The sequence below is a fragment of the Symphalangus syndactylus genome, chromosome 3 (genome assembly GCF_028878055.3).
Source record: "Symphalangus syndactylus isolate Jambi chromosome 3, NHGRI_mSymSyn1-v2.1_pri, whole genome shotgun sequence".
Classification (NCBI taxonomy): Eukaryota; Metazoa; Chordata; class Mammalia; order Primates; family Hylobatidae; genus Symphalangus; species Symphalangus syndactylus.
Window position 1 is genome coordinate 60,651,036 of NC_072425.2, and position 22,300 is coordinate 60,673,335.

At 38.1% G+C, this 22,300-nt stretch overlaps 1 protein-coding gene across 2 annotated transcripts in view; it reads left to right on the plus strand.

Annotated features, from left to right (window-relative positions):
• UBQLN1 (ubiquilin 1) overlaps positions 1 to 22,300 on the plus strand; it is a 48,864-nt gene that overhangs the window by 19,969 nt on the left and 6,595 nt on the right. For both annotated transcript variants that reach the window (XM_055272123.2, XM_055272124.2), the window contains exons 2-7: positions 2,840 to 2,991; positions 5,897 to 6,012; positions 8,904 to 9,166; positions 10,344 to 10,502; positions 10,982 to 11,216; positions 19,525 to 19,667. In XM_055272123.2, the coding sequence (XP_055128098.1) occupies positions 2,840 to 2,991; positions 5,897 to 6,012; positions 8,904 to 9,166; positions 10,344 to 10,502; positions 10,982 to 11,216; positions 19,525 to 19,667 (1,068 nt within the window). The remainder of the gene's footprint in view (positions 1 to 2,839; positions 2,992 to 5,896; positions 6,013 to 8,903; positions 9,167 to 10,343; positions 10,503 to 10,981; positions 11,217 to 19,524; positions 19,668 to 22,300) is intronic.

The following is a 22,300-nucleotide window of genomic DNA, read 5'->3' on the forward strand; positions in this document are numbered from 1 at the left end:
TACTCCAGAAACCATTGAATCGTATACTTTAAATGAGTGAATTACGTGGTATGAGTTATGTCTCCATAAAGTTTAAAAAATACTATTTTTTTTGTAGGTATTTGAAAGAATGTAAGAATAGATACATGTCTTTTTTTTTTTGAGACGGAGTTTCGCTCTCATCGCCCAGGCTGGAGTGCAATGGTGCAATCTCGGCTCACTGCAACCTCTGCCTCCCAGGTTCAAGTGACTCTCCTGCCTCAGCCTCCTGAGTAGCTGGGATTACAGACATGCACCACCATGCCCAGCTAAGTTTTGTATTTTTAGTAGAGACAGGGTTTCACCATGTTGGCCAAGATGTTCTCTATCTCCTGACCTTGTGATCCGCCCGCCTTGGCCTCCCAAAGTGCTGGGATTACAGGCGTGAGCCACCGCGCCCGGCCAGATGCATGTGTTTAATCTAGCATCTTACCTTCAAATCCTAAAATATGATAAAATGCTATATAACTGTATGTTAAATAATTAAGTCATTTATTTCAGAATAACGAGGGATATCAAAGATTTTGGAAAGGATTTCTGAGTTTAAGGTTAAGAAACACAAATCTAGTTTTACCCTCTCATTTTGCATATGAAAAATAGTTAATCTGGGTAGGTTTGTCTTTGAAGTCAAATCTAGGTTTGAATCCTAACTACCAGTTTATTAGCTGTGTCAGTGTGGGGGAGGGGAGACATCTGTAACGTCTTTTTCTGTGTCTGAAATAGGATTAAAAACTCTTCCTCACAAAATTGTTGAGTATTAAGAGAACTGGCATAGTAGTAGCTACCATTTATTGACTACTGCCTGTATACCTGATGTTTGCATTTATATACATTCTCGTTTAATTCTTACAAACCATGTGTTCTGCCATTCATTATATTATTATTTTGGATAGGTACTAAAGGGAAAAACGAGATGTCTAATAATGGGAGGATAGTTAAATTATGACCTGTTTCCAGATATAGAATATCATGCAAATTGTGTTCTATGAAGATTTTCTGTTACTTGGAAATTGCTTATCTTAGATAAAAGGATTATGTATCATAGGATTTCAAATAAAGGAAAGAAAATGCAGACGGAAAAGCTTCAGAATATTTACTGAAGTATAGTTTTGTGTTATCTTTATGCTTTTTTTGGTATTTTTCAAAATGTTAGCAATGTGTATGGGAGTTGACAAAGGTAAAACAGATTTTTTAAAAACCAGTTGTTTACATTGGCTGTTGTAACTTCATTATGGAAAATTTTATTCAGACACAAATGTAGAGTGTTAGGAACTTTCATGCACCTATCTCTGATTCTCAACAATTATATGTAGCTTATCATGTTTTTTATATATGCCTTCCCTTCCTTGTTCCCACAAGATTTTTTAAATGTCAGACATTTTGTCATTTAATGTCTTTCCATTTATCATGACAACCAGAAAAATACCCCTATATATTTCCAAAACAGCTTCTTGGCAGCAGTTTCCTCATCTATTGAGATACACTGCTGTGGGACAGTGAGATAGAGTGGTTTGAAGATGTGATTCTTTTCTGAATTTGGACTGATGTCTTGAGCCAGTCTTTTAATGTAGATTCCTGGGCCCACTCTGAAGCTTTCCTATTTGGACAGTCTGGTAAAGCCTAAGCATACTGGTGATTTTGGTAAAGATCTGAGAATAGTATAAGTAAGTTTTTCTTTATAGCACGATGCTCTTTTCTCTTGTCTGGTTTTATGTGTCTGGTCCCTGGAAAGCCTTTCTTCAGGTTTTATCGGTTACTTTCTTTAGTTGTCTTTATTTAGTTTTCACTTATGGAAAGCCTTCCCTGACTTCCCTTTATGCATCCTTTGGACTTCATGGTTTTACTTGACTCTCATTGGACTGTTCACCTTCAGGGAAAGAGTTGTGTCTTTTATCTTTGATTTTCCATAGTACTGCTTGTTAATAAATACTGAATAAAGTAAGTGGGAAGGATGGTCAGTATAATACAGATTAAGTATACTTTATCCAAAAACTTTTTTTTTTTTTTTTTTTTAAACAGGGTTGGGACCAGAAGTGTCTCAGATTTCAGATTTTTTTTTTTTTTTTTTTTTTTGATTTCGGGATATTTGCCTTATATACTTACTGGTTCAGCATTCCTAATTTGAAAATCCAAAGTTTGAAATGCTCCAGTGAGCATTTCCTTTGAGTGTCATGGATACTCAAAAGTTTTGGATGTTGGTGCATTTCAGATTTGGGGTATTTGCATTAGAGATACTCCACCCCTAGGCCAAGAATATGAGATTGGCTGTGTATACTGTATTCAACTAGAAAGAAAGGAACAGGACTGAAGATAGAAGTCTGAGGAATGGATTATTTTGGACGTGGTAAGAGCTAATTGTGGCTCGAACTAAATTTGGTCTCACATAACAAGAATAAGGATATTGGGAAGCAATGCATTGTTAGGCCTTAGCAGAGGATCGAATATAGGATATATGCACCTATAGTAGGACCTTTGTTTTAGAGATGAAGTAATAATAATTTCTTACTAAGATCAAGATACTGAAATAAAAAGGATGCATCTCTATATTGTTTGAATTGGGGATTTTTTGTTTTGTTTTGTTTTTAGAGGTGGGCTATCACTCTGTCACCCAGGCTGGAGTGTAGTGGTGTGATAATAGCTCACTGCAGCCTCGAACTCCTGGACTCAAGCAGTCCCCCTGCCTCAGCCTCCTGGAACACTGGGATTACGGTGTTTGAATTGTAGTGTCTGTAGTAGGGGCCTCTATGAGGTACCTGTAGAAACTAGACTGTATGGTGCTGTGCAAACAACTGTAATACATACTTATTTTATTTTTATTTAGTTTAAGGAAGAAATCTCTAAACGTTTTAAATCGCATACTGACCAACTTGTGTTGATATTTGCTGGAAAAATTTTGAAAGATCAAGATACCTTGAGTCAGCATGGAATTCATGATGGACTTACTGTTCACCTTGTCATTAAAACACAAAACAGGTATGGTTTTGGAAGATGTGCAGCTTTAAAATCGTGGATAAATGTTCATACTTCTAAAAGTAACTAGTGTTGGCTGTAAATTACTTTCCCTGTCATTAATATTTAAATAGTTAAAATTCTTTCCTTGCTGTCGATAACAATTTTTTTTAAAAAAGTGATTCCATGTTAATGCTTACATGATTGTCAGATAACCATTTCATATTTTACAAGGTTCATTGGTATTTAGTTATCATATCTAACTTATTTGCATTACAACAAGCAAGTTTTTAGCTTTTCTTTTAGTAAGGAAATTTTTAGACAAAGATCATGAGTAACTTATCTCCTTAGCAAACCACAAATTGATAATCATATTTCATTAAGTCTAAGGAACTTTTTTTTTTTTTTTTTAAAGAGACAGAGTCATGCCATGTTGCCCAGGTTGGGCTCAAGTGATGCTCCCATGTCAGCCTGGGACTGTAGGTGCATGCCACAGTATCCAGCTGTTTAAAGAGATACCTTTGTATATCACTAAGAAAGAATACTGCTAACTGAATTGATGTTTTCTTGTCACTTAAAATGTTTATTTTATACTTAGTGAAAGAGCTCCTTTAGACTTACATGGGTATGGAATTTTATCATATCACTCTTGCATAACATACAAAGACTTAGTTGTCAGTATCCATATTTTTTCATACAGTATCAAACTCTGTTCTGTCAAGAGTGTTGGTAGTGTAGCATTGCTTAAAAGAGCTTTCCAGTATTTTCTCCAGGATTTTGTTCCAAGCCATTAACACTCATTCTGTAAGTTTTTATGCTGGTATTCACCAACAGCAAATACTTGCTTTACTCATTCAAAATATTCCTTCTATTTTGGTGCTATTCTGAATACATGGTAACTTCTATCAGTACCAATTAATAGTGTAATTATTTTGAAGACACTTAATGTGGTAACTAAGCCCATTACGTATGATACAACAGTGTACCCAGGCATTCAGTTGAAGTCATGTAGACTACATGTGCAGGCATGTAGTTGATGCCTGGCTGTCAGCAATTGTAAGACAGATCCTGATTTCAGAGACGTTAAAATGGAAAAATGTGTGCCTTAGCTAAATTCAGGGAAAGAAGCAATGAGTGGGATTCAAAACTCTTACCTGGTATCATCTGGAAGAGTTTTTTTATTTCCTTACTTTTTTTTTGAGACAGATTTTCACTCTTGTCACCCAGGCTGGAGTGCAACGGCGCGATCTCAGCTCACTGCAACGTCTGCCTCCGGGTTCAAGCGATTCTCCTGCTTCAGCCTCCCAAGTAGCTGGAATTACAGGCATGCGCCACCACGCCCGGCTAATTTTGTATTTTTAATAGAGACGGGATTTCCTCATGTTGGCCAGGCTGGTCATGAACTCCTGAACTCAGGTGATCTGCCAGCCTTGGCCTCCCAAAGTGCTGGGATTACAGGCATGAGCCACCTTTCCTGGCTTATTTCCTTTTAGAGATAATACTAACTAATAATCAGGCCAGGCCTGGTGGCTCACACCTGGAATCTGAGCACTTTGGGAGAGTGATGTGGGCAGATCACCTGAGGTCAGGAGTTCCAGAGCAGCATGGTCAACATGGTGAAACCCTGTCTCTACTAAAAATACAAAAAATAGCCCAGCACAGTGGTGTGCACCTGTAGTTCCAGCTACTCAGGAGGCTGAGGCAGGAGAATCGCTTGAACCTGGGAGGCGGAGGTTACAGTGAGCCGAGATCATGCCATGCACTTCCAGCCTGGGTGACAGAGCAAGACTCTGTCTTTAAAAAAAATAAATTAATAAAGTAATAATTATTAATCATATTGATTTGTTGGCTTTCTTTTGGTGAAGTCTCTCGCTTTTTATTGTTTTCAAGAATTTCAAGGGCCAGAGTAAAACTGGCTTATAACCCTCAAGAACTAGAAGGGGATAGATAAAAAAGTTGTGGGTTTTTTTTGTTTGTTCGTTTTTCGAGAGTCTCGCTCTGTCACCCAGGCTGGAGTGCAGTGGCGCAATCTTGGCTCACTACAACCTCCGCCTCCTGGGTTCAAGCAATCCTCCTGCCTCAGCCTCCTGAGTAGCTGGGATTACAGGCATGTGCCATCATGCCCGGCTAATTTTTGTATTTTTAGTAGAGACAGGGTTTTACCATGTTGGCCAGGCTGGTCTTGAACTCCTGACCTCAGGTGATCGCCTGCCTCGCCCTCACAAAGTGCTGGGATTACAGGTGTGGGCCACCACGCCTGGCCAAGATAAAAAAAGTTTTTTATATAGTCAAGCTTTGTGGGTATAACTGGTCATTGGCTTCCCTCTTATGAGATAACCTACCTCCCTCTCTTACATAAGCAATATGATTGAAACTAATGAAATATTTGTGTACATTATACTCAGAGAGGAGGGGCAATTGCAGCATATTTTGTATTTTGTAGGGTTTTATTTTATTTTGTATTTTTTGTTTCTAATGCTTAGTTTTCTCAGGCTTTTTACTAAATGATAATTTGATTTGATCTGAGAGTTTACCCTTTATTTCTAGATGTCAGGATTTCAGTGGTTCTTTTTTTTTTTTTGAGACGGAGTCTCGCTCTGTTGCCCAGGCTAGAAGGAGTGCAGTGGCACGATCTCGCTCACTGCAAGCTCCGCCTCCCGGGTTCTTGCCATTCTCCCGCCTCAGCCTCCCAAGTAGTTGGGACTACAGGCGCTCGCCATCACGCCCGGCTAATTTTTTGTATGTTTAGTAGAGACGGGGTTTCACCGTGTTAGCCAGGATGGTCTCGATCTCTTGACCTCACGATCGGCCAGCCTCGGCCTCCCAAAGTGCTGGGATTACAGGAGTGAGCCACCGCGCTTGGCCTTCAGTCGTTCTTTTAAAAATAATCAGCTCTACTGCTTACTCTGTGATTAATTATTTTCCCTAGGCCTCAGGATCATTCAGCTCAGCAAACAAATACAGCTGGAAGCAATGTCACTATGTCATCAACTCCTAATAGTAACTCCACATCTGGTTCTGCTACTAGCAACCCTTTTGGTTTAGGTAAGTGTCTTTAGTCATTCCAGTAGGGATGGGAAAAAATACTCTTTTCCCTTCCTGGGTAGTTTCAGATAAAATGAGAAAATAAAACATTGTCACTTTAACAACAAAAATTAAAAAAAACCATATTCCTATAATTGTAGATATTAAGGAAGTAGTTAGGGATATGGATATTCTTACATATCAGTTGGCGCCTTTCTTTTTAATAATGAAAGAGATGTAGTTTGTGTATACCTGATCTGACTACCACATAATTTAGTATGAGTAAGATTAGCTGGTTATTAACCGTAAGCCAGCGTCCCTGAATAATAATTTTTTCATTTGTAAAAGGAAGGGATCAGACTGCATTAGTTATTTTGTAACCGTCCTGAACACATGGAAGGGGGTCTGGGAAGCCAGCCTAGCCTAAAACTGCTTTTGTTTTTCTTATATTAGTTTGTTTGTTTGTTTTTTAAGAGAGGCAGGATCTTGCTCAGTCACTGAGGCTAGAGTGCAATGATGCCATCCATAGCTCACTGCAGCCTCAAACTCCTGGCTTACGGTGTCCTGCTGGCGTCCCAGAATGCTGGGGTTACAGATGAAAGCCACTGTGCCTGGCCTATATTAGATTTACATATTGAGGTTTTGTGGAATTTTTTTTTTTTTTTTTTTTGGGACAGAGTCTTGCTCTGTCGCCCAGGCTGGAGTGCAGTGGCACGATCTCGGCTCACTGCAACCTCCACCTCCCAGGTTCAAGCGATTCTCCTACCTCAGCCTCCCGAGTAGCTGGGATTATAGGAGTGTGCCACCACGCCTGGCTAATTTTTTTTGTATTTTTAGTAGAGACTGGGTTTCACCGTGTTAGCCAGGATGTTATAGATGTCCTGAATTTGTGATCTGCCAAAGTGCCGTTATCCATTTTCTTTTGATAATAGCCAAACTCAGCGGCTTATTACAACAAAGCTTCATTTCTTGCTACATTTTTCTGCATGCTACTTGCTTTTTACCGGTTTGTAAGGTGCCCATCCGTATAGTCCCTCAGAGACTCAAGCTAATGAAAGTCATTTTTCATTCTGCTGTATTATAACTCTACCATTTGGAACATGGCAGAAGAGATAGTTCCAGGGTTTTAAGTTGAACCTGCTATACTTTGGCCAGAAGTGGCACATATCATTTCTTGTAGTCCTTTGGCATTTCACATAGGCCTGTCCAAGTGCAAAAGAAATAATAAGGCTGCAAAATGAAATGTTTGGTGAGCACTGCTGTCTGCTACTGTAGTTAGTCATACTGAAGTTTTTGTGGTTTTAAGAATGCATTAATACATTTATCTTTGTGCTTTTTGTATATGGTGTTCATTGTGCCTAGTATTCAGTCCCCCTCCTAACCTTCTTCACGTTTCCTTGCCAAAGTATTTATGTTCCAGACTCATTAAGTGTCATCTCTTCTTCTGAAAGTAGCCATTCCACTTGGGTTATATTACCATAATATCCTGTGAATATTCTTTACTGAAGTACTTAACATCTGTATAGACATTTATTTTCTTGTCTGTCTTTCCCACTAGATTGAGTTCTGAGGATGTCTTTCTTGTTGCCTTATTCTCAATACATATGTAATATAGTCTCTGACATATATAAAAAGTGCTCAGTAAGTGAGAAATGAATGCATTTGGTTGGTTATGTAATTTTACAAAGTAAACACTTTGTGATAAGCACTTGGTCATCCTGTTGCTCTGTTAGGTTTCTCCTTGATTTAAGTCCTCCAAAGAGAAATCTATTTCCAGGTATTCCCTGGCTTTCTGTCTCCTTGACTGGCAGTATCAGCCCTCTTGTACCCAGTGTTTATAGGTGAATTCTGCTTCCTGTTAATAAAAAACTAATCTTTTGGAAAGATTATTAGAAGTATAGTCTGGTGTGTGTATTTATTATTTCTCCCTTTAGCTGGCATAATCTGGAGTGTTTTTTCTGACACCAGCCAATTGTCCAATACCAGCTCTGTGTCCAAGATTCAGCTTCATTTCTGTTACTACCTACCTACAGTTAGTATCCGATCTCACAAGTTAGCAGACTCAGTCCTGCAAGACTGCCTCTACTTCAGATACTGGTCACAAGTCCTAGGCTACCTGTACTTCTGACTGACCAGCTCTAAATTGGGGGTTCCCCTGACCACCTCCTCAGGTTCAATAATTGCTAGAATGGCACCTAGAACTCAAGGAAACACTTACGTTTACCTGTTTATTATAAAGGATACAACTCAGAAACAGACAAATGCTTGGAAGATAATTATTAGGGCACAAGGTATGGGTATGTGGGGGATGGAAGTTGGGCTCAAAGGTTCCATCCTGGTCTCCTCAGCGCACAACCCTCCTAACACTCAGATGTGCTTTTCATTTTGAGTTTTCTTAATCTTGTTGAAGAATTTGCATAGAGCTCTATCTCTACCTCCCTACCCTTACTTTCTTGGTGGGTGGGGCTGAAAGTTTTAGCCCTTTAATCACTTTGTCTTTCTGGTGACCAGCTCCTTTCTGAGGCTATCCAGGGGCCTAAGTCACTTCATTAGCATAGTGATCAACAGGGCTTGTAATGAATAATAAAAGATACTCCTGTCACTCAGAAAATTCCGAAGTTTTAGTAACTCAGGATGGAGAAAGACCAAATATATTTATGTATTATACTACACACATGAAAATATATTTTGTTGATTTTATTACTTAAATTTAATAACCAAAGTATAAATTTTTGGCTAATTTCAATGATAGGAATTAAATATTAGTAATAGGTATTCGATTTGTTTTTAAATGATTTCTTGTAATAGACTATTGGGTCAACTAATACTTTTTTGCATCTTCATATTTTATGTCATGTTAATGATAAATTTTCTGACTTTGATTTGTATGTTTTTGCCCTTTATCCTCTTAGGTGGCCTTGGGGGACTTGCAGGTCTGAGTAGCTTGGGTTTGAATACTACCAACTTCTCTGAACTACAGAGTCAGATGCAGCGACAACTTTTGTCTAACCCTGAAATGATGGTCCAGATCATGGAAAATCCCTTTGTTCAGAGCATGCTCTCAAATCCTGACCTGATGAGACAATTAATTATGGCCAATCCACAAATGCAGCAGTTGATACAGAGAAATCCAGAAATTAGTCATATGTTGAATAATCCAGATATAATGAGACAAGTATGTAGAAAGTTCTTTCAGTTCGTTTAGCTAAAGAATGATATATTTGTTATTTAGTTTTCTGTGGTTAACGAGATTGTCCTGTATGTATGGTTAAGCTAAAGAGAGAAATCCTTATCTTTGTTTAAGAAAACTCAACAAAGCACTAATTTGGCTATTTGAACTCTGAATTTTCTGTTAAATTGAAGGATCTTTGTAAATAGTTTATTTTGAAGGCTTAAGAATCAAAAAGTCCAATGCTGGAGATGGGAAATTCACGCATAACAAAGTGCTTCCTTCATTATGTTATTTGAATGCTAAGTTGCTTTTTTGAGGTGAAATATACCAGGGATTATTTAAAATAATCTCCTGCCTTATATATTGAATACAAAATTGCAACAACTTTAAAGCTTTAATTGGTTTTTATTTGTGATTCTAGTATCAGACAACACCTCATTTTATAAAATAGAGTGTTCTCATAAGCTGAGCAGAAGAGGTTGGCTTTATAGGCATAAAACGGCTGAAGAAAGCAAAAACGAACAAAAAGCAGATGGGTCATTTCAAAGTTACTTTCCTAATAGGGTTAAAATGGAGGGAACTCTTTCTTGTTACAGTGACTCATGTTGACTGCAGCTTACTATGGTTTTGGGGGAAAAACTGGCCCTTTTCATAGTTCATTTTGATTACGTGGCATTTGGCACAAGTGGCTCTATTTTGGTTTGGTGTGGTCTGTTGGGGCATGGTGCAGGAGGCTGGTCCAAAACAGTGGCCTCCTGGCCGGGCGCGGTGGCTCACGCCTGTAATCCCAGCACTGTGGGAAGCCAAGGCGGGTGGATCACGAGGTCAGGAGATCAAGACCATCCTGGCTAACATGGCGAAACCCCGTCTCTACTAAAAAATACAAAAAAAATTAGCCGGGTGTGGTGGCAGGTCCCTGTAGTCCCAGCTACTCGGGAGGCTGAGGCAGGAGAATGGGTGTGAACCCGGGAGGCGGAGCTTGCAGTGAACCAAGATCATGCCACTGCACTCCAGCCTGGGAGACAAAGCAAGACTCTGTCTCAAAAAAGTTAAAAAAACAAAACAAAACAGTGGCCTCCCATAAACTTTGTTTAATGGCAGTTAATAAAGTAATTAATGTAATTCATGTGTATTTCAATGCCTTTTTTTTCTCTTTGTTTATTTTTTCGGAAATCTTTAGACGTTGGAACTTGCCAGGAATCCAGCAATGATGCAGGAGATGATGAGGAACCAGGACCGAGCCTTGAGCAACCTAGAAAGCATCCCAGGGGGATATAATGCTTTAAGGCGCATGTACACAGATATTCAGGAACCAATGCTGAGTGCTGCACAAGAGCAGGTGATCCACTGGCTCCAAGGTTCAGGCCAAGGAGTAGCTTCTGTTTTAACACAAATATGTGTATGATTGAGGGTAGCTTTTATATGAGGAATGTGGTTTTCAATTTTTAAAAAGTTCAGTGGCCGGGTGCAGTGGCTCACGCCTGTAATCCCAGCACTTTGGGAGGCTGAGGCGGGTGGATCCCAAGATCAGGAGATCGAGACCGTCCTAGCTAACACGGTGAAACCCCGTCTCTACTAAAAATACAAAAAATTAGCTGGGTGTGGTGGTGGGCGCCTGTAGTCCCAGCTACTCGGGAGGCTGAGGCAGGAGAATGGTGTGAACCCAGGAGGCGGAGCTTGCAGTGAGCCGAGATCACGCCACTGCACTCCAGCCCGGGTGACAGAGCGAGACTCCATCTCAAAAAAAAAAAAAAAAAGTTTCGTATCTTATTTAGAACAAAAGCTTATTCTTTGTGATTTTTATGTCTTTTATTACAGTTTGGTGGTAATCCATTTGCTTCTTTGGTGAGCAATACATCCTCTGGTGAAGGTAGTCAACCTTCTCGTACAGAAAATAGAGATCCACTACCCAATCCATGGGCTCCACAGACTTCCCAGAGTTCATCAGCTTCCAGCGGCACTGCCAGCACTGTGGGTGGCACTACTGGTAGTACTGCCAGTGGCACTTCTGGGCAGAGTACTACTGCGCCAAATTTGGTGCCTGGAGTAGGAGGTATGCTTTTAACAACTCAGGCTTTTTTCTTTTTTGTCCTCATTTACATAATTAAAACATTGTTTATACTCTTATTCTTGTGCTTTTGTGTGTATGTATGGTATCTTTTATAAACTATCGTTTTCATGTTGCTTTTGTTTTGTTTTGTTTTTTTGAGATAGAGCTTCACTCTTGTTGCCCAGGCTGGAGTACAATGGCACGATCTCAGCTCACCGCAACCTCCGCCTTCTGGGTTCAAGTGATTCTTCTGCCTCAGCCTCCCGAGTAGCTGGGATTACAGGCGCCTGCCACCATGCCTGGCTAATTTTGTATTTTTAGTAGAGACAGGGTTTCTCCATGTTGGTCAGGCTGGTCTTGAACTCCTGACCTCAGGTGATCCGCCTGCCTCGGCCTCCCAAATTGCTGGGATGATAGGTGTGAGCCACTGCACCTGGTCACATTTTGTTTTTTAAAGGAAGCTTTAAATGTAGAGAGAACGCTTATTTACCTGTGTAGTTGTTACTAGAGCACATGTTTGCTGTCTTTAGCCTGGTTTTGTATTTTAGATCAGTAGATTGTGAAGCACCTGTCTTGAGGTCAAGGCTATACTGGCTGCATCAGAGCACCTGCCAGGTTTGTTAAAAATCAGATTCCCAGATCTTACCCTCAGACTTTGTGGAGCCAAATCTTTCATAGTGGGGTTAAGATCTGTGTTTGTGTAAAGCAGATTCTCATGTGTGAACAGGTTAGAAATTTACTTTTGTCCACTTTTCTGTAGACTGGACTCAGTAAATAGATGTCTTCCTTTCAGCTTTTCAGATACTACATGCGGATGTTTTGTCCGTGAATTAGGTCCAAGATCATTAGCCATAGTGACAACTTTAGTCCTAATACTTGGCATATAAGTAGGAAGAAATGGAGACATGGGAGCACTTCTCTAAGATGAGACAGACTGGGTATGTTTTAAAAGATGCCTGTACTTTGGCAGAGGAATTGGAAAGATGAGGTGCTGGATGAAGAATTTTTTAAAATTAATTGCTGAAAGAAGAATCATAATGGGAAGAGTAATTAATGATCACAGTTGATACATATTTTATAGAATACAGTGGATATCTTGAGATTTATGTTTATAACATAGGTTTTGTAAAAACTGAAGTAATACCATTTTTAAATCAATAAAAAATATTCTGTTCTGTATTCTACTTAATCCTTACTTGATACTAACAATCTTTTGAGAGAGTTGCATTGTTCTTACTTTAAAGAGTATAGAGCAGGCAAAGATTTAATCATATTTCCTGACTGGTTAAGCTGTTGTTTTCTTTCCCTTTACCATGGTTGTCTACAGTAATAACTTTTGTCTAAAAAACCAAAAATCAGTTTTGCAACCTTTTACTCAGATACTTAATGGTTTGATACTTTAACATTTCATGTTAATATTTCCATCAAGGGAAAACAAGAAATAGCAAGAATGAACTTACTCTCCTGGCCTATCAGATTGTCAGCATATTTGTACAGTATTATGATTCTTACTCAACTGTGACATTTGATGCATACATATATGCACACATACACATGTAAAGATGAAATTCTTGACTCTTCTTTGGTCCTGTAAGCACCTGCTCTAGAATGTAAGGAAGTGTTAGAGCAGGAGTTGACAGATTTTTCATGTGAAGGGTCAGATAATACTTTAGGTATTGCTGGCCAAGAGGCAAAATGGAGAATGTATTACATCAAGAGACAAAACAAATTCCCACAAATTTTTTAATTGAAAAAATAAAAAATTTGGTAATATTTAGTTACAATATTTTCCTTGTATCTACTGATAAGAGGAATGGGACTTTTTTGGGGGAATAACATTTTGCATAATTGGGGTTCAGTGTTCTGTTTACCAAAATTGCAAAGTTCATCTGTTATACGTGGTGAGACTTGACTGACTTTATTCAAAATACGTACTCATTCCAAAAGCATTTGATTTTAATAGCATGTTTATCAGTGTGGAAGGCATTTATAGAATTCCATTAGATAATGTTGTTTTTAACATGCCATTACATTCAGATTAATCACTTCAAAGTGAAAGTTAGGTTAGTAGCTCCTCAATTGCACAGTTAATTAAACTTTGAAATGTCAGTTGCCTTTGCATTTGCATTGAGGTCTGAAAAATGTTGCTGGTAGTATGAGCTCAAAAGTAAATCTGCAAATTTGTGAGAATGGAGATCTTGCTTCTTGTGATTTTTTTTTTTTTTTTTTGACGGCATAGGAAGTCTATAAAGCACCTTGACATTGCTTGTGATTCAAACAATTTTAGTTGTCAAAATGACTTTAGTATGATCACACATAAATGCTGTTTTGCTTTGTAGTTTTAGGTTGAATTCATGCGTAAGCATTACCAAGTCTAACAAAAACGAATTCATATAGTAATTCAATGTTTGGTTGTTGGAGGATTGGCAGGGTAGTGGTTCTCATTTACTAAAATTTTAATCTTTGGCATGAGCTAATAAAATAATGCAATGAAACTTTACCTCTGCTAAGGTTAGGTATGTCAGAATATTGAGCTATTGTTAATAAAAATTCATGAAGTTGACTATGGTTAAGTTTACAGGAGTGAACAGTGCTCCTCATTGATACTCCTGGTTCAGTAACATGATAGATCCAAATATTTTCCAGAGTACCTACTGATGAATAAGACAGTGAATAACTATAGTCTTTAAATACCTTACATTTTTATATGCTTTGAAAATATGTCCAACTAAGTCCTTTTAATTCTGCATGTTTTTGCTGCCATGAGATGTAGCACATCTTAGCAGATTCTACTTCAAGTAGTACCAAATTCTTATTTCTCAACTTTTTAAAAAATGGTCTTACCCTGGTTGTTCCATTCAGACTATTTATAGGGGGTAATTTTCCGGTCACTTCAAACTTGCCATTGACTCCTCATACAATTGAGCAGTATCAGTAACATCTGTCAGCTCAACAAGAACTTAGAAATAGCACTCAGAATCATTTGTGTTGTTTTTAAATTGAATATTGATATCCTTAACTCTGAGAAAAACTGTTCTTTCTGAGAGCCGAGTAGACTTCAGCGAGTTTATTTTCTCGACACATTTGGTTACTGCAATCAAGATTTAATTAACTGTTAAATTAGTCATCACTAGTACTTGGCTTTCTTTGGCTAACAAGCCACTTGGAAACTTAACTTTGGTTGCAGTCTTATTTTCATTTTTATTTTTTGTGAAAAAGTGGCTATGATGAGGTATTTCATTCTAAAGTTTATATTTCTTCTGACCATTGCTTTTCTGTGAGTGGGGAGTATTGTGATGAGTGGTTGGTCCGGCAGTGCTTATATATGTTGTATTCTTTTAGTGTCATTGCATAAGAAACACAAGTTTTGCCATCTCATTTAATAAAATATATTCCACTGTGCCTTAAAAACCTGACATTTGTAACTCCCCTTCCTTTTTTCTTGTTCTGGCATGATTGGTATATACTGGTTATTATTTTTTTTAATGCTGCAGTGGTTTTGTGCTGCATGAGTATAACTGATTCACTGTGTTTTGTAGTAGTATACTGAACAACAGTATGAAGGAGGCCAGGTGTGGCATGGTGGCTCATACTTGTTATCCCAGGACTTTGGGAGGCTAAGGTGGGTGGATTGCTTGAGCGCAGTAGTTTGAGACCAGCCTAGCCAACATGGTGAAACCTCATCTGTACAAAGAAGACAAAGAGTAGCCGGGCATGGTGTGCAGCTGTAGTACAGCTACTTGGGAGGCTGACGTGGGAGGATTACCTGCGCTTAGGGAGGTTGAGGCTGCAGTGAGCTGTGATGGCGTCACCACACTCCAGCCTGGGAGACGGAGCGAGACCCTGTCTCAAAACAAAACAAATAACAGTATGAAGGAGTGACAGTACCGTAGACAGTTTCTGTTGCAAGTACTCACTGCTTTTGTAAAAGCACAAAACACCCATAGACAGTAAGTGAGAATGACTGTTCCAATAAAATGGTATTCATGGACATTGAAATATGAATTTCAGATAGTTTTCACATTTCACAAAATATTTATCTTGGATTTTTTTTCCCTTAACTATTTAAAAATAAAAACGTAAAAGCAGATTTTTTTTTCTTTTTTTTAAAGACCGATTCTCGACCTGTCACCCAGGCTGGAGTGCAGTAGCATGATCACGGCTCACTGCAACCTCCGCCTCCCAGGTTCTAGTGATTCTTGTGCCTCAGCCTCCTGAGTAGCTGGGATTACAGGCACCCACCACCACACCTGGCTAATTTCTTTGTATTTTTTTCTTAGTAGAGACAGTGTTTCACCATGTTGGCCAGGCTGGTCTCAAACTCCTGACCTTGGGAGATCTGTCTGCCTCGGCCTCCCAAAGTGCTAGGATTACAGGTGTGAGTCACTGCGCCTGACCAAAAATTGTTTTGGTTTGTTTTGTTTGAGACAGAGTCGTCACCCAGGCTGGAGTGCAGTGGTATGATCTTGACTCACTGCAACCTTCTTCTCCTGGGTTCAAACGATTCTCCCTTCTCAGCCTCTCCAGTAGCTGGGATTACAGGTGTGTACCACCACACCCAGCTGATTTTTGTATCTTTAGTGGAGACGGGGTTTCGCCATGTTGGCCAGGCTGCTTGAACTCCTGACCTCAAATGATCCACCCGCCTCAGCCTCCCAAAGTGCTGGAATTACAGGTGTGAACCACCATGCCTGGCCTTGAAACGTAAAAGCAATTTTTAACTCATTGGCTTAGCAGAAACATGTTGTAGGCCAGATTTGTCCTGCAGGCTGTAATTTGCTAACCTATCTTAGAATACAGACATACCTCATTTTGTTAGGCTTCACAGATAGTGTGATTTTCACAGTTTGAAGGTTTGCAGTGACCCTGCATTGAGCAAGTCTGTTAGTACCATTTTTCCAACAGCATGTGCCCACCTCATGTCTCTTTGTCACATTTTGATAATTCTCAGAATATTTCAGGCTTTTTCATTATTCTGTTTTGGTGATTCTGTAATCAGTGATCTTTGATGTTACTTTAGTAATTGTTTTGGGGTACCAGGAACCACCTTGTACCTGGCGAACTTAATCAGTAAATGTATGTGTTCTGACTGTTCAACTGACTGGCTGTTCCCCTTGTCTCTCTTCCTCTTCTTGGGTCACCCTATTCTCTGAGACACAATATTGAAATTGGGTCAGTTAATAACTCTCCAGTGGCCTCTAAATATTCAAGTATAAAAAAAGACTCCTGCATCTCTTACTTTAAATCAAAAGCTAGAAATAATCTTGTTTAGTGATGGAGGCATATCAGAAGCTAAGATAGGCCAAAAGCTAGGCCTCTTGCACCAAACAGCCAAGTTGTGAATGCGAAGGAAAAGTTCTTGAAGAAAATTATAAGTGCTACTCCAGTGAAGACATGAATGACAAGAAAGCGAAACAACTTTATTGCTGATGTGGAGAAAATTGTTGTGATCTGGATAGACGATCACACCAGCCACACCATTCCCTTAAGCCAAAGCCTAATCCAGAGCAAGGCCCTAACTCTTTAATTCTATGAAAGCTGAGAGGTAAGGAATCTGCAGAAGAAAAGTTGGAAAAGTAGCTGAGGTTGACTAGCTTAGGTTTAAGGAAAGAAGCCATCTCCGTAACATAAAAGTACAAGGTGAGGTAGCAGGTGCTGTTGTAGAAGCTGCAGCAAGTTATCCAGAAGATCTCCTAAGATCATCAAGGAACGTGGCTACATGAAACGACCAGTTTTTAATGTAGGTGAAAAACAGCCTTCTATTGGAAGAAGATATCATCGAGAATTTTCATTTCTAGAGAGAAGTCAATTCTTAGCTTCAGTGCTTCAAAGGAAAGGCTGACTGTTTGGGCTAATGTGTCTGATGACTGAGTTGAAGCCAGTGCTCATTTATTATTCCAGTAATCCTAGGGCCTTAAAAATTATGCTAGATCTATTCTGCCTATGCTCTGTAAATAGGGGGGAAAAAAAAGCCTGGATGACAGCACATCTGTTTACAGCATGGTTTACTTAATATTTTAAGTCTACTGGTGAGACGTTGCTAAGGAAAAGATTCCTTTCAAAATATTAGTACTCATTGACAGTGCATGTAGTCACCCAAGAGCTTTGATGGAGATGTGCAATGAGATTAATGTTGTTTTTATGCCTGTTAACTAACACAGCATTCATTCTGCATGCAGCCCATGGATCAAGGAGCACTTTCAACTTACAAGTCTTATTTAAGAAATACATTTAATAAGACTATAGCTGCCTTAGATAGTGAGTCCTCTAATGGATTTGGGCAAAGTAAATTGAAAACCTTCTGGAAAGGATTCATTCACCATTCTCAATGTCATTAAGAACATTCCTAATTCATGGAGAGGATGTCAAAATATCAACATGAACAGGAGTTTGGAAGAAGTTTATTCTATCCCTCGTGGATGCCTTTGAGGGATTCAAGACTTCTGTGGAGGAGGGGACTGTAGAAATAGTGGAAATAGCAAGAGAATTAGAATGTAAAGTGGAGCCTGCCAGGTGTGTTGGCTCATACCTGTAATCACAGCAATTTGGAAGGTTCGGGCAGGAGGATCCCTTGAGCCTAGGAATTGGAGGTAGCAGTGAGCTATGTTCGTGCCACTCCCCTCACTCCAGCCTGGGTGACAAAAGCGAGACTCCATCTCAATTTAAAAAGAAAAAAAGAGGTGGAGCATGAACACTGACTGCGTTGCTACAATGCCATGAAAAAACTTGAACAGATGAGGAGTTGCTTTTTGTAGATGAGCAAAGAGTGGTTTCTTGAGATAGAGTCTGCTGTAAGTGAAGATGCTATGAACATTGTTGAAATGACAGCAACGAATTCAGAATGTTTTATAAACTTAGTTGATAAAGCAGTGGCAGGGTTTGAGAGGATTGGCTCCAATTTTGAAAGTTCTACTGTGGCAAATGCTGTCAAACAGCATAGAGTGCAACAGAGTTTTCCTGATGTGGCAAACTTCATTGTTGTCTTATTTTAAGAAATTGCCACAGCCACCCCAACCTTTAGCGACTACCAGCTGACTCACTGTTAGCAGCTTTCGACAATAAAGTATTTTTATATTTGTGTACAGAGTTTTTTTTAGACTGAAGGCTGTGGCATACTTAATAGACTACAGTATCATACAAACAACTTTTGTATGCACTGGGAAACCAAAAAATGTATGTGACTTGCTTTATTGCACAGCAGTCTGGAACCAAACCCACAGTATCTCCAAGGTTGGACTCTAGGATGTGAAAAAAAAACTAAGTTAAAATTTACAACATGAGAAAATAGGAAAAACAAGAACTATTAAAAACAAAATTATAATAAACTAGAAAGATAAGTGAGAAGAGTCAGATGTCTTAAGCCTGATATAACTGGATGGAATAGCAGAAGGGAGGTGAAAACCTAATGAGTTGACTTGGCATAGTAAGTTTGAGAATATATTTGAGTTTGAGTGTATCTAGTTGGCAGTTGAAAATCTAGGTGTAAGTCAAGCAAATTAACTTAGTTTTCAAAGAAAATTTACCTAAATATACAATTGTCATCACATATGGAATTCACATAAATTCAGCTGTAGCCCTTGGCAATAAAAGGAAAAACAATAATCATAACAAGTGCTTTGTACATTAATTTTCTTACAACCACCCTATGAAGTAGATACTGCTTTCTCCATTTTACAGATGGGGAACCTGAAGTATGAAGACGCTAGATAACTTGCCCAAGATCACATGGGTTAGGTTAGATTTGAACCCAGGTAATCAGGCTCCTGATACTGCTTGGTGTCACTGTGCTCTATTGTTTCAAATGTTAAATGTGCCTACCATTTTACTCAGTGAGTGGCAGTACACAGTGAAAATGGGTGGAGGCATTACATCTTTTGTTCCCTTGGGCATGAAGGCTTCCTGCTTTCATAAGGGTGGGCAATATTAAGTGCCGAATATGATTCTAATTAATTCTTTGCAGTCTTGGAGGAAAAGTTGGCTCAGTCCTTTTCACTTTATGGAATTTTTCAGCAGTAATTTTGACCATACATAATTTTTGCCTTAAGTTGACTTCAGAAGCTAGCTCTTCATTAGACAAGATTTTACTGTAAATGCAGAATGTTTAAACTCTTAAGTCCTCTTTTCCTTGTATATGTTGGGCATATACTTTTAGAGATGTTTTAGTTTTAAAAGTTCTTTCATAGTTCAGTTGATACATAATATGTATAATCATTTGTACTTGGTGAAATTAAACACAGTTCATATTACATTTTAAAGCTTCAACTTTTAAGTATTTTTTCTTAATATGTCTTTTTTTAAAACAAACTTTCAGCTAGTATGTTCAACACACCAGGAATGCAGAGCTTGTTGCAACAAATAACTGAAAACCCACAACTTATGCAAAACATGTTGTCTGCCCCCTACATGAGAAGCATGATGCAGTCACTAAGCCAGAATCCTGACCTTGCTGCACAGGTGAGTTTGTAATTGTATTGAAAAAGACTGTGCAGTGTGAATTAGAATAACCTAATCTAGTAATTGTGATTTTGGCACATTTGTGTTGTGTATGATATCTTAATACACTAGAAAAATAAGTAAACTGTGTTTCCAATTTTTTAGACCACGTGTTTCTTTGCAGTAAATTCATACTTTATATGTAATTAAAACAACTTTATCTCTGCCATTCATTGACTAGAAAGAAGTGCAGGTTTAGTTTGTTTCTACGTAGGTTGAGTTAGGAGACAAGTACAAAGTTCTGGAATGCCCACTCTTTTGAAGATAAACTACTTAATGAAATGTAAATCTTGAAAGCAATTAAGAGCAATGTTAATACATTTGAAATACTTTTATTTAGTAGATCACTCAGATTATAATAGTCATGCTCAAAATGGCAGTTGTAAAATAGCGTGAAGTCATTTATTAAAGACGGGGATTTGTCAGAACAATGTTCTCATTCTTTCAACTATTGATTCCCCTGCTGAAGATCGTATACTGGTCCCTTATTAACGTATTCCTTTTTCTAATTTGTTTCTAAAGAGACCACAACTAAGAAAATTGGGGATCTTAATGCTGGCTGAACACTCAGGATCACTTGGGAAGCTTTATAGACCGCACCGATAGACAGTACTGATGGTTGGGCCCCATCCTTAGAGATTTTGAGATAATTGCATCTGATAACCCCTTCTCCCTCAAGTTCCCTAGGTACTGTCTAGTTTCCATACCATAGGGCTTGAAAAACCACGGAGAATGTGAAATAAACCTTGATCATCTGTAGTTTATATTTGCTGTTTGTTAAAAACGGCTTCTGTAGTGTGTCAGGAATTTGGAAGACTTTATAGTTAATCTCATCCCTTAAATTTTAAAAGCTTTAAGTCAAATGAATGGTTTTTATTTTCTAAATTCTAAAACTATATTGATTAAAGTATCTTTGATGTATAATTCTCAGTAATAACTTAGGCCCTCACCAGATTTGTGGAATTGGAGATAACAAATTTTAAGAAGAATTTTTGTGCCTATGATTCTGTATATTGGAGGTACATTTTATGGAAGATTGATTTATGCATATGAAACTTACCAGACTGAGTTGTTAGTATTAAATGCCTCAATTTACCATAATAAGCCATTTTAAGTGTGTATTTGGCTAATACTGAATATGCATCTTGCTTTTAAAATTTGACTTTAACAAGCACATACGTAGCAATTTTGTAATAATCTTACTTTAGTAAAGTACTTGAGCACTCACATACCATTTATTTACTCTAAAACAAAATGTGGCTAATACTAGATTGGCATGTCTTTTATTACAGATAATTTAGAAACTATTACAATGTTCTTGTTATCTGCAGATTAAAATTTGTGTTTTTTCTATTTTGATTTTTAAATATTTAAAAAGACTCTTGAGTATAAAAACTTGTGGTATAAGCACTCAGGTAAGTTATAAGAAATACCTAATCAAATAAGATGATTATCTGTGAAAGGATACGTTTAAGATGACATGCTTTTTTAAGATTAAATGAAGTGAATTCCAAAAGATATGTGTGATAACCTCATTAATATGTTAATGATAAAGAAGTATTTGGAACCAATAAAGAAGCAGGTTTGTTGACCTTAAGCCGGTATTAGTTTACTTACTGTGAACTTACTGGTCACTTTGAAATAAATACTGTATGTTCCTGAAAGGTTGTCTGACGTCAGCTTTGGTTATTGTATTGAAATTAACTAAAAGATCACTTTGCAAGAATTGGGGCAAATTTTCTCTACCAGCATTTACATTGCTCTTAAATACGGTTAACTACTTGAGGGCTAGGATCATTTCCTCTCCAGACTTTGGATAGATAAATAGGCTATCAGTAAATCCTTGTTAGTTGACTTTTTACTCCGTCTGGGGAAAATGATATAAAATGTGTCTTTTGAAGCTACGAGAATTTATTAGCTCTGGTTATGCTCATTGTGTATTTTAATCTTATTTTCAGGTATATGACATTATACTAATAATGATCCTGATTTTTAAATTCTTAACGTTTATTTGAAGTTTAGGAGATGCCACTTTTCTCATCTCTGGCGGTAGTGAGGTGAAATCCAGATGCTAATCTTGGTGTTCTCAAATGGATTTACATCTTTTAGGTCTTAAATCATTTTAATACTTTTCCCAGAGGACTGTTGGTGCTAGGCCTGACTGATTTTCACCTAGCAGCTCCATTTCTCTGGCAAGTTGGTTGCTGTTTTGCGGTGTTATTTTTTTGGACCTAATATTAGCTGTTTTGTAGTAGGCAGGTAGATGTAGTGGTCCTTTTCAGATCTAGATTTTCTCTGTGCCTGCCACTTGTTGTGTTGAGGTTTCTAAGCAAGCCATGTTACATAGTTCATGTATTGATGTTTATGTTTATTCTGTCAGTGTGGTAGAAAATATATCTTCATGAATGCCAGTTACTCCCATTTTTCTTTGAATGGCATATATTCACGTCTGTTCAAGGAAAAGCCTAAGAAAATGATTGCTTTTATTTTTTAGGATATTGCATGTCATTATCATAACCACCATTCTCATTGAGAGAGAATATGCCTCATTTTTTTGTTTTTGTTCTTCTGGAGATCCCTCTTGTGGACAGTAT